Here is a 12212-nt window from a genome sequence, read left to right on the forward strand (position 1 = left end):
AAATGAAAATAATAATTTGTATATAGATAAAGAAAATAAAATCATAGCTATCATAATATTATTATTAAAAACTTTAAAAATATATATTTGATCCAACATAATATTTTTTTTAGTAAGGTATACTGTATAAAATATGAAAAATATAATCCTTTAGTGTAAGCGGGTTAAAATCATGTGGGAATGTCTTTGATATACAAGAATTTTAATATGACAACTTTTGTCCGAAGGTAGTAGGTGTACAAGTCAATGTATGTATGCCAAAACTATTATTTGACCATACAAACTAGGGACTTTTAAAGGAATGATTCATTCAAAAGTATGTTTTAAATTGTTGACTTGTTTTTTTTTCATCGATTTTTTTTTTTTGACAACAAAAAGATCAGTTCATATGAGCCAATGCGGGGGAAAGTCGTTTACAAACAAAACATGATGCGGCGATGCACGCGCATGGCGTACCTAAGAGTCCGCATGTACATTAGTATTTCTGGAAATTAAAGATAAATAAAAAGAAGAGAACTCCTCCCTGTCTATCTTGATATCATCGAGATAAGTCTTGAAGACCGGCCAGTCTTGAGGGGAAGACACCATCTTCACCAAGTCTGAGCAATCTATTAAAAACGCCACTTCGCGATAATCATGGCCAATCATGCACCGCATAGCCCAAACAAAAGCTTCTACTTCTATATGCAATAGGGAGAAACACTGGCGGAAATTAGCGGCTCCCTTCATCGTCGAGCCATCCGTAGCGGCTGATTTTTTCATCGATTTATATTCATTCTTTTGTTGATTTGTTTATTTATGGTAAATTAATTACATTTTAGATTGACTTATTAATAAGCTCAATATTTTGAACTTTCATTTAATTCTGGTCGAGTTATTCAGCTTGTCATCAGCTTGCTTTTAACTGTACATGTGTGTTTGCATTAATGGACCTTAACCATTGGGCTTTTAACAGACTCGAAATCGAACACTAAGAATAATTTTCTTTTCTTAAAGTTATTTTCTGCATTAATTAACAGGGTCAAATTTCCTATAAAAAGAATAGATACCCAACCAAATCATATATATAAAAGTATAGTTTTGGTCTCTCCTTATTGGTTGATTTTAATTTAATGTTTTCAATTTTTATTTTATTTTTTATTTGCTTTCTAATTATTTAATTGCTTTAAATAATATTTAAGACTGTTATGAATATAGAGTTTAGGGATAAAGCTCTTGTGATTCTTATTGATTATTCCCAAAGTTACATGCATATATATAGTAGAGTTACAAGTCTTAGCTTAAACCGACCTAAGTACTAATGGCCGAGTAAGGCTTCGGCTAATGGGTCGAAGCTGTATGGACTGAGTATAGCCAATGGACCGAGACTCCATGGATAATAGGTGGGCCGGTCTAGTGAGTCCACTAAGTGTTTCACAACACTCCCCCTTGGACGAAACGACCGTGCCTATGTTGGATGGGATCGACGCAATGTGCTTGGGAGTGCTGCCTCATTAAAACCTTACCAGGAAAACCCATTGGGACAAAACCTTGGTGAAGGAAAAAGAGTACAGCACACATTGCTCCCCCTGTTCCAAACATCACTCCAAGTCCCTAAGTCTCCGCATCCCAATCTGGTGCGCGAGCTTCTTGAAAGTTGTTGTCGGTAGCGATTTGGTGAAGAGATCGGCTGAGTTGTCACTTGACTGAACTTGCACTATAAGAACTTCTCCGGCCTTTTGTAGTTCATGTGTATGGAAGAACTTTGGTAATATGTGCTTCGTCTGATCTCCCTTGATGTAACCTTCCTTGAGCTGTGCGATGCATGCTGTGTTATCTTCATAAATTGCGGTTGCCTCTTTGCTGTCTTCCAATCAACTATCTGTCCGAATATGCTGAGTCATGGACCACAACCAAACACACTCACGGCTGGCTTCGTGCATTGCTAGTATCTCTGCGTGATTTGATGATGTTGCTACAAGGGTTTGCTTCATAGAACACCAAGAGATTGCTGTACCACCGTGTGTAAACACATAGCCTGTTTGTGATTTCCCATTGTGTGGATCGGATAGATAACCTGCATCAGCAAAACCGACTAAACCATCTTTGTTATAGTTAGTATAATATAGACCATAGTCTATCGTACCCTGTAGGTATCGCAGAACATGTTTTATACCATTCCAGTGCCTTATGGTCGGACAAGAACTATATCTTGCTAGGAGGTTCACGGCAAAACTTATGTCCGGCCTAGTGTGGCTAGCCAAGAAAATTAACGCTCCTATAGCACTGAGGTAAGGCACTTCAGGTCCGAGAACTTCTTCATCGGCCTTCTTAGGAGCAAATGGATCTTTATTCACTTCTATGCTTCTCACAACCATGGGGCTAGTCAATGGGTGAGCTTGCTCCATATTAAATCTCTTGAGTACCTTTTCTGTATATGCCTTTTGATGCACAAGGATACCATTGTTTCTGTACTCAAGCTGCAATCCCAAACAGAATCTTGTCTTGCCTAGGTCTTTCATCTCAAATTACTTCTTGAGATATTCTACAGTTTGGGCGATTTCCCCAGAGGTTCCAAGGATGTTCAAATCATCCACATAGACTGCTATTATCACAAATCCTTTGTTTGCATTCTTAATAAATATACATGGACTGATGGGGTCATTCCTATAGCCTTTCTTTGCCAAAAATTCGCTAAGTCTATTATACCACATTCGACCACTCTGTTTCAGTCCATAAAGCGATTTGTCTAGCCTTATGCAGTACTGTTCTCGAGAACCACTCTTATCTTTGAGTTCTATTCCCTCTGGTAATCTCATATAGATTTCATTATCCAGTGGACCATATAAGTAAGCAGTTACAACATCCATTAACCGCAAATCCAGTTTTTCTCTTACAGCCAGACTTATTAGATATCTAAAAATCGTTGCATCCATCACAAGGGAGTATGTCTCCTCATAATCTATTCCTGGTCTTTGAGAGAATCCTTGTGCTACAAGCCGTGCTTTGTATCTCACGATTTCATTCTTCTCATTTCTCTTTCTTACAAAGACCCACTTATGTCCAACTGGTTTAATTTCAGGTGTTATCCTTAAGATCGGACCAAACACACTTCTCTTCTTCAAAGAGTTTAACTCCACATCAATAGCTTCTTGCCATTTAGGCCATTCTTTGCTTTGAGTGCACTCTAATATAGATGTGAGCTCTAGATCCTCATTTAGTTCAAGTGCTACCTTGTATGTGAATATATCATCGATGTCGACATCCTTACGGTTCCAAGTAATTCCAGACATGATATAGTTTATTGAAATCTCATTATTATCAATATTCTCAGGACCTAGAGGTTCAGCGTCCTGAATCCCATCCGGTTCCTTATCATTTGCCGCGGCCATGTATGTACTTTCTATAATTCCCTGAACCTCGGTCTGTTTTGCACCCTTAGACTTTCGAGGATTCTTATCTTTGGAACCTAATGGTCTACCTTGTTTCAAATGGGTTTTAGACTCTGTAGCAACTTGAATATTGTGTTCCTTCTGAACATCAATACGTACTGGTGCATTGCAAGCTGGTATGTACGATTTTGTCACTCTCTTTGGGTCAGCAAAGGAATCTGGCAATTGATTAGCTAGCTGCTGTAAATGTATAATCTTTTGAACCTCTGCATCACATGCTAGAGTTCGAGGATCTTGCCAATTTAAGGATGTTTGATTCCATGTTAATTCCTTAACCAGCTTGCTAGTCTCACCACCCAATACAGGGAATTTGGACTCAATAAATTGACAGTCCGCGTATCTGGCCTTAAATAAATCTCTGTGAGTGGCTCGAGATACTTTATAATGGTGGGAGACTCATATCCAACATATATTCCCATCCTCCTCTGAGGTCCCATCTTAGTTCTCTGTGGTGGAGCAATCGGTACATAAACGGCACAACCGAATGTCTTGAGATGGGATATGTCTGGCTCATTACCCGTTAATAGTTGGGATGGTGAATACTTATGTTCACTAGATGGCCTGATGCGTATGAGCTCTGCTGCATGCAATACTGCGTGTCCCCAAGCCGACACAGGGAGCTTCGATCTCATTAACAATGGTCGAGCTATCATTTGTATTCGTTTAATGAAGGACTCAGCCAGTCCGTTTTGTGTATGGACATGTGCCACAGGATGTTCCACACTCACCCCCATGGACATACAGTAATCATTAAACGCTTGGGATGTGAATTCACCAGCATTATCTAGACGTATAGTCTTAAGTGGAAAGTCTGGAAAGTGTGCTCTTAGCCTTATAATTTGAGCCAACATCTTTGCAAAGGCAAGGTTTCTTGTAGATAACAAGCAAACGTGCGACCATCTGGTTGATGCATCTATCATCACCATAAAATATCTAAACGACCCACTAAATGGGTGTATTGGTCCGCATATATCACCTTGTATCCTTTCCAGAAAGTTTAAAGTCTCTCTTGTGACTTTTACTGGTGAAGGCCTTATAACAAGTTTCCCTTGTGCGCATGCTACACACGTGAGATGTTTAGGGATAACTTTCCTTTCACTTAGGTTGTGCCCATTCGAACTCTTAATCAGTTTACGCATCATGTTTGAACCCGGGTGGCCTAGCCGAACATGCCATAAAGTGAACTCTTCATTAAACATTCTATGCTTTGCCAAGTTAGCCTCTATCATGTTAATCTTAGCATGGTATAAACCAATGGCTAGTGCAGGTATAGTCTCTAGGACCTTCTTTTGTCCATTTACATTTTCTGTAATATATAGGAACTCTCTAGTTCCTTCACCCTTGGTTTCCACATGATAACCATTCAATCTTATATCTTTAAAGCTCAACAAGTTTCTCTTGGAGCTGGGTGAATATAAGGCATCACTCAATTCAACATGTGGGCTGTTAGGCAACAAAATGTGAGCCTGGCCGTAGCCCTCTATAAGATTTGCTATACCCGCAATTGTACTAACATTGGCATTTTTCATGGTGAAGTTTATAAAATATCTTTTATCTCTTAAGATAGTGTGGCTGGATCCACTGTCCACCACTAGTTCACTCATATCCTCAGCCATTTCTATAAAACAACATTTGTGTTTTAACTCAATAAGGCAAATAATTTATAAAATAAATCCTTGAATTTAAACCAAATCAATTATCCAATACATAGAAATAAATCAAAGCATAAAAGCATAGTTTTAAACCAAAATAAAACCGAAAATTCATTCATCCTCTTTAAGGAGATCGGAAGTCTCTAGGGAGTCATCATTCTCATGATCTTTATCATCGAGATGCACCATGTTTGTTTCTGTGTTTTTCTTCAGGATCTCTTGATCAGATAGCCATTCAAACATACACACATATGTTTTGAAGTTCCTTTCACGAATTTGCTGCTGGAGCAGTTCGTCGTTAGTGTGAAAGGTTGAGAGTGTCTTCTCTATCAAGTCCTCCTCAGTAACCTCGAGACCACATATCTTTAAATTTGTTGCTATCTTAAATAGCTCCAAGTGGTATTCATACAAGGATTCAAAATCTTGGATCCTTATTGTTTCCCAATCCTCTTGAGCCTTTGGTAGTACAATCTCTTTGTACCCAAATCTGTCTTTCAACTCTGTCCAAAGTTCAAGAGGATCTTTAACATGGAGGTATTGCACTTTGAGGCTTTCATCCATATGACGACGCATGTAAAAACACGCCGTAGCCTTGCTCCTTTCGGAACACTCATTCTCACTCTCAATGCATCTGAAAAGATCTTTTGCTTTCAGGTTAATCTCGGTGTCCAATGCCCATTGCAAGTAGTTATCACCAGAGTCTTTCAGGCTAGCATATTCTAAGCTCTTAAGCCTTGCCATCTGCATACAACAGAAATAGACATCCGAATATTAGCATGCGATATTTGAGATCGAACCATGCACTCAATCAATAGGACATGCGATATTTGAGACCGAACCATGCCTTAGGCCATGCAATATTTAAGATCGAACCATGCCTTTCCATATTTGGTTTTTGGTTTAAATTCATGCATGCAACAAAAGCAAATAGTCTAAGCATGCAACAATTTCAAATAGGATTTCTTTTTTCTTAAGTTTCCTATTTAGTCTATGATTTAATCTTTTAATATAATTACTAAATAATTTAGGAACCTATCCTAATATTTTTGATTCCGAAAATATATGTTTTCATGCTTATGGAAATTTAACAAAATTTGTTCTTGATCGGATTCAATCCTAGATCTCAATACTAGTTCATGCAGCCGATTAATTCAACCCTTAAACAATCTCGATTTCAATATTATGCATGAATCAATCCAAGTTTTAAATCTCCTAGAACAGTTAGATTAATATCTCTATGCTTCTAACAATTTGATTCTAGGTTCTTATGCAACAAAACAGTTCAAGCAACTTTAAACAATTTAATCAGCCAATTCGGATTTTAAGCTTGACAAAGTTTGGTGCAATTATCAATCAATCTAACAATCCTAACAATCCGATTTTAAGTCTTAGGATTTAGGGAATTTAAAGTTTGTTAGATTGTATACTTGGATGTCTTAATGGTCCGATAGTTTTAGGTTCAAATTCGGTCATAGGGTTTTGAGAGAGATCGATATTGTTTACCTTAACACCTTAGGATTCTGACCGGATATGATCTGGGAGCTAAAGACCTCAGATATCTCACGAACCTCGAACCTCGAACAGCTTCCCGCGAACTCGAACTTCTTCCCGCAAATAACTCCTTGCGCACGAACTCACCCCCGAACCAAGTAACCACAAACCTCGATAGGGTTTTGAGAAAACTCGATCACGAGCTAAGGATGCTCGTGTATCAACAGAAAGAACTTCGAGATCAAGAGAGAATCTCGAAGGAGATGAAGAACAAGAGGCGGTTTAGGGTTTTAGGGAAGAAGGAGAAATCGGCGGCTGCCTTAGGGTTTAGGGCTAGAGACTATCGTGCTGATAACGTGTTATGAATATAGAGTTTAGGGATAAAGCTCTTGTGATTCTTATTGATTATTCCCAAGGTTACATGCATATATAGTAGAGTTACAAGTCTTAGCTTAAACCGACCTAAGTACTAATGGCCGAGTAAGGCTTCGGCTAATGGGCCGAAGCTGTATGGACTGAGTATAGCCAATGGACCGAGACTCCATGGATAATAGGTGGGCCGGTCTAGTGAGTCCACTAAGTGTTTCACAACAAAGACCCAATTAACACAATACATTTAACTCACACATTAAAATAATATTATAACTGAAAATCTCTCCTTATTGGTTGATTTTAATTTAATGTTTTCAATTTTTTTATTTTTTATTTGCTTTCTAATTATTTAATTACTTTAAATAATATTTAAGACCCAATTAACACAATACATTTAACTCACATATTAAAATAATATTATAACTGAAAATAAAATAAATTATGCATTAATCATATTCCACCATTCAATTTTATTCAAACACGGTAAATTATAGTTATGCACTCAATTTCCTTTTGTAACTTTCATCAATTCTTATCATATAAATAAACATTCTCTCATTCTCTCATATTAGCATTCTTTTACTTTCACATTTTCATATTCTCTCATTCTCTTTCATTTTTCTCATTCTCTTTTACAGTACCTCAAATCATTTTTTTGTTTTTTTTTTGTTTTTGATATCTTATTTTTGTTGTATAGGTTACAAAAAACCAAATGAAATATCATTGTAAATTTTAATTGTAGAGACTGCATGATATATATTTTACATTATTCTTATTTTTAAAGATTCATCTTCATTATCTAATTTGGATTATCATTGAAACAACCCGACCTTTTTTTTTTAACAATTAAATACAATGTAAACAATTATGCAGCCTATACTACTAAATTAAACCAACCCAAACCACAATTCCTCATTAAACCAATAACAACCAGTACACACAGCGGAAACATACCAACCATACAAAACCATTACAACATTAATACAATAACAATCCTAAGCATTCTATCCACCAACCTAGCATATCTCTATCCAAGGTTCCAACAACATATCCAACAATCCATTAACACACAAACGAGACCCTAGATCATCCTCCTCCTCATCGGCATGATTCCACAACACAAACCTGCACACCACAAACAACAATTAAGATGCGTAAGTATTATCACAAATACTTAGTGAGGCAATCCTCCCATCTACTGGGCTATACACACAAGCAACTGAGAAACCAATGCTTAACAAATGACAACCAAACACAAACAAACCAGGAAAAATCACGAAACAAGCAACTTGGTGTCGACCGACACCAGAGGGGTGTCGATCAACACTGGCCAAACATGGTGTCGACCGACACCTAACTGGTGTCGATCGACACTCCCTTCGCATATGCGAACTGCACGAATCCGAACGACGAACCTCCGTTTCAATCCGCCTACAATCTGTCCCAAACTCTCCCAAAAGCCTCAGGAACCTATAATAACCATAACACAACCACCACAAGCAAGAACAACACCACAAAACACAACAAATCAAGCAAACAAAGGATTCCCAGGCTTAGATAAGCCATAGTCATGAACTCACCTTATCAACTGATTATAACAACCAATACAACCAATTGAGACCCTCCTAACGTCTGAAACAGCCCAGAAACGCCCTACAACAAGCCACACAACCAAAAACGACTTATAGCAAAACTGGACAGAAACATCAGAAAAGAACAGTCTCAAAGACGAAACCCTAAAATGAAAACCAACCGTTAACTACCAAATCGCTCCGGTGAAAAGCTATCCCTAGACGTCACGAATCTTCCCACAAAATTTCAGCATGATCAGGAACCAGACGAGACCACGATCTCAATTACAATATCCGATGGTTCCAACTCGCGTCTGAGAAAACGTGACTCACGAAACTGCCAATAACTCATCGAGTTTAAATCCAAAACTTTTTCTGTAAAAAGGAGAATGACGATGAAAGACTTGGGAATAAACCTACCAAATTTCATTACCTTTGAGAACGATTTGATATGCCGAAACTATTTCCTCCCAAACCATAACGATTATGCTCTTTCTCCTTTAATTTCCTTCACACCATAATAGGCTCTCTCCTCTCTCTCTATCTCTGCAAACGGCGACCAGACACCCTAAAACCCTTAATTTTTCGCTTCTCCACTTATATACTCGGTTTAGATAACTAAACCAAACCAACCAAACCAAAATCGCGAATTAAAACAAACCCGACGAACCTAGAACTAGTGGTGTCGATCGATGCCACAAGGGTGTCGATCGACACTCCTACCAAAACCGCATAATCCGGTTCACGGATGTTACAATCATCTTATAACTAATCATTATCTCCTTATCTCCCACCAATAGCAAATGTTGTTATATCTCATATGTGTTGTAAGAGTTTGATTCTATATTTTAATTTAGAAAGTATTATATATATTTAACATTTTTTCAATTTTTATTTTATTTATATAAAAATAAAATATTTCTTTTATATTTCTTGTCTTTCTAATCTATTCAAATTTATTTTTTAAATTTCCATAGTTAAATTTAAATTCACAGATGTTGGTTTTAAACAAAAAAATCAAGTTTAATTGAAAATTAGATGTTGATATTCCTTTTAAACAATCAATATGTAAAAATGAGTTAGCCACATAAATAATTCACTTTAATATATATATATATATATATATATATAATTGACTTTTTCCATTCATTTTCACTCTCTCCTTATTGGTTTATTTTCATTTAATGCTAATTCCTTAAACAATATTTAAGACCTAATTAACATAATATATTTATAACTCACACATTAAAACAAAATTATAACTGAAATAAATAAATTATGCATTAATCATATTACACCACTCAATTTTATTTAAACACAATAAATTATAGTTATGCACTCACTTTTCTTTTGTAACTTCCATCAATTCTTATCATATAAAAAAACATTCTCTCATTCTCTCATATTAGCATTTTTTACTTTCACATTTTCACATTCTCTCATTCTTTTCCACTTCTCCCATTCTCTTATACAATACCTCAAATCATTTTTTGTTTTTTTTTTGTTTTTGATTTCTTATTTTTGTTGTAAGGGTTACAAAAAATCAAATAAAATATCATTGTAAAATTTTAATGCTAAATTTTAACTTTATAGACTGCATGATATATATTTTACATTGTTCTTATTTTAAAAGATTCATCTCCATTATCTAATTTTGATTATCATCTTATAATTAATCATTCTCTCCTCACCTCCCACCAATATCAAATGTTGTTATATCTCATATGTGTTGTAAGAGTTGGATTATCATCTTTGTTTTTTTATGTTCTTGCATGAATTCAAAACTCATGGTAAGAGTGTGATTATATATTTTGCTAGATTTATCTTATATTTTGTTCAATTTTATTTCTTTTTTTTATTGTATTTCTTCCTTCCTTCTTTCTCTTTTTACTAATTTCAATGTTCAATTACATATGTATAATAAAAATTTGGTTATAAAAAAAAATTATCGATGCAGATTCAACAACACTAATTTCAATCAAAGCCAATGAGGAAATCAATCAAAAGAAATCATCTTCATACATGTATATATATTTTATTTTTAAAAGTATGCAATGTTTTAACAAAATTAACTATTATAATCGAATTATTAAATTAAAATTTTTTAACTCTCTCTTACCTCCAATTTGTTTTTGAGAATTTGTATACTCATCATTATATTTAGTTCTTCTGATCCAAAATATAATTATATAAAGATCATTATAGTGTTTCTTTAATTCAAAATTTTGTAATTTAACGATTTTCTGTATGAAAAACAAATTGATATTCCCATTTCCAAAATCTTACTACAAAGAGGAAATCATTAGAATTTAACCTAGCAATATAGCTTAAATTAAGGTGAATATAAAAAGATTAAAAATTAAATTAATATTTAGGATTTTTAATTGCATTTCATATGATTTATAGGAAATATATTTAATTGATAATTCAAAAATAATTTTGCAATTTAATTATTAAATGTTTTAGGTAAATTTTGAATATCATAGTAAATTTTTATGATTTGAATAAACAAAGTGTATTATTGACATTTAGGAAATTTGTTTGTTATATATGTATTTTTAATAAGAATTTCAAAAATACATTTTTTCAATACCAACATTAGAAATACCACTTTAAAAAACTTTATTAAAAAAAATTCTCATAATTTTATGATTATGAAATAAACTATAATAAATTAACATATGTAATACAACAACCCGCACATATGCGCGAGATATTACGTAGTTAATCCAAAAGAAAAGAAAATACTAAATTATGAGAATTAAATTCACATTGAAAAGCTGAAAGGTCTTTTGTTCGGTTACAAATAAGAATCACATTTCCAACGTTATCTCATTACAATTAATGCCCTACAATAATACTAAACCAATTTCTGCGGCCAATTACTACTGTGTTCCTTATTAACCTTACCCTTCATATCACACTTTCGTTCTTGAAGCCCTTTAACTTTTACCACATCTTCGACCGTAGACGTATCATTCAAATAGAGGTAGAGATAAGCCATGTGTTCTTTAGGGAGATAAATGTCCAGAATGTCTCCAAAACTCTTGAATTTATTCTTCACTTCTTGGATGATTCCATCTCCATCTAGCTTATTGTTGAATTTTCTGATGCAAAATGTCTGGTACCTGGCAAAAGGGAAAAAACTAGAAGGATTATTATCCACTCAATTACCATTCACCAAATTTATTTTATACACACAGCGTACCGTTTGTGCACAAGAACACAACACACACTACAAAAAAAGTGTAGCATTACATCATTTATTTTCTATTTTTGCATCAGGTTTAAATGATGCAAAAATTATTTGCATCACTTTAATGAATGATTTATATTTTGTTGATGCAAATAATTTGTATCAATTGAAATAAATATTTGTTTCAATTACTGAATTGATGTTCATTTACATCACTTATAAAAATGTTGCAACTTTTACATCATTTTTATTAAATTGATATAAAATATTTGCATCAATTATCAGAACTAATGTATATTTATATCATTTTATAAAAGTTGAGGTTAAAATAAATATTATGAAATAATTTTTTTTCTGTAGTATAATATTTAATTATTTATCTTTCTATCATATTTGTTTTATATATTTATTTGATAAATTGTAATTATTAGTTTATTACTATCCTATACTTTTAGGATAAAACCCACAATTAATTATTGTGCCAACTAAAAACGTAAGA

At 34.3% G+C, this 12212-nt stretch overlaps 1 protein-coding gene and 1 long non-coding RNA gene across 2 annotated transcripts; both read right to left on the minus strand.

Moving 5' to 3' along the window:
* Positions 1 to 5194: 5194 nt before the first annotated feature.
* On the minus strand, positions 5195 to 5824 carry LOC147948046 (uncharacterized). Its single transcript, XM_087489548.1, has one exon. It carries the CDS (start codon positions 5822 to 5824, stop codon positions 5195 to 5197), a length of 630 nt encoding a protein of 209 aa, XP_087345674.1.
* A 1937-nt stretch (positions 5825 to 7761) lies between these two features.
* LOC147948047 (uncharacterized) lies at positions 7762 to 9087 on the minus strand. Its single transcript, XR_015573210.1, has 4 exons — positions 8951 to 9087; positions 8700 to 8854; positions 8527 to 8599; positions 7762 to 8071 (listed from the first exon to the last, which is right to left on the minus strand). It is a non-coding gene; the product is annotated as an uncharacterized LOC147948047 (long non-coding RNA).
* Between the last annotated feature and the right edge of the window lie 3125 nt (positions 9088 to 12212).

This window comes from Camelina sativa, chromosome 2, assembly GCF_030686135.1.
Source record: "Camelina sativa cultivar CO46 ecotype springtype chromosome 2, ASM3068613v1".
Lineage (NCBI taxonomy): Eukaryota > Viridiplantae > Streptophyta > Magnoliopsida > Brassicales > Brassicaceae > Camelina > Camelina sativa.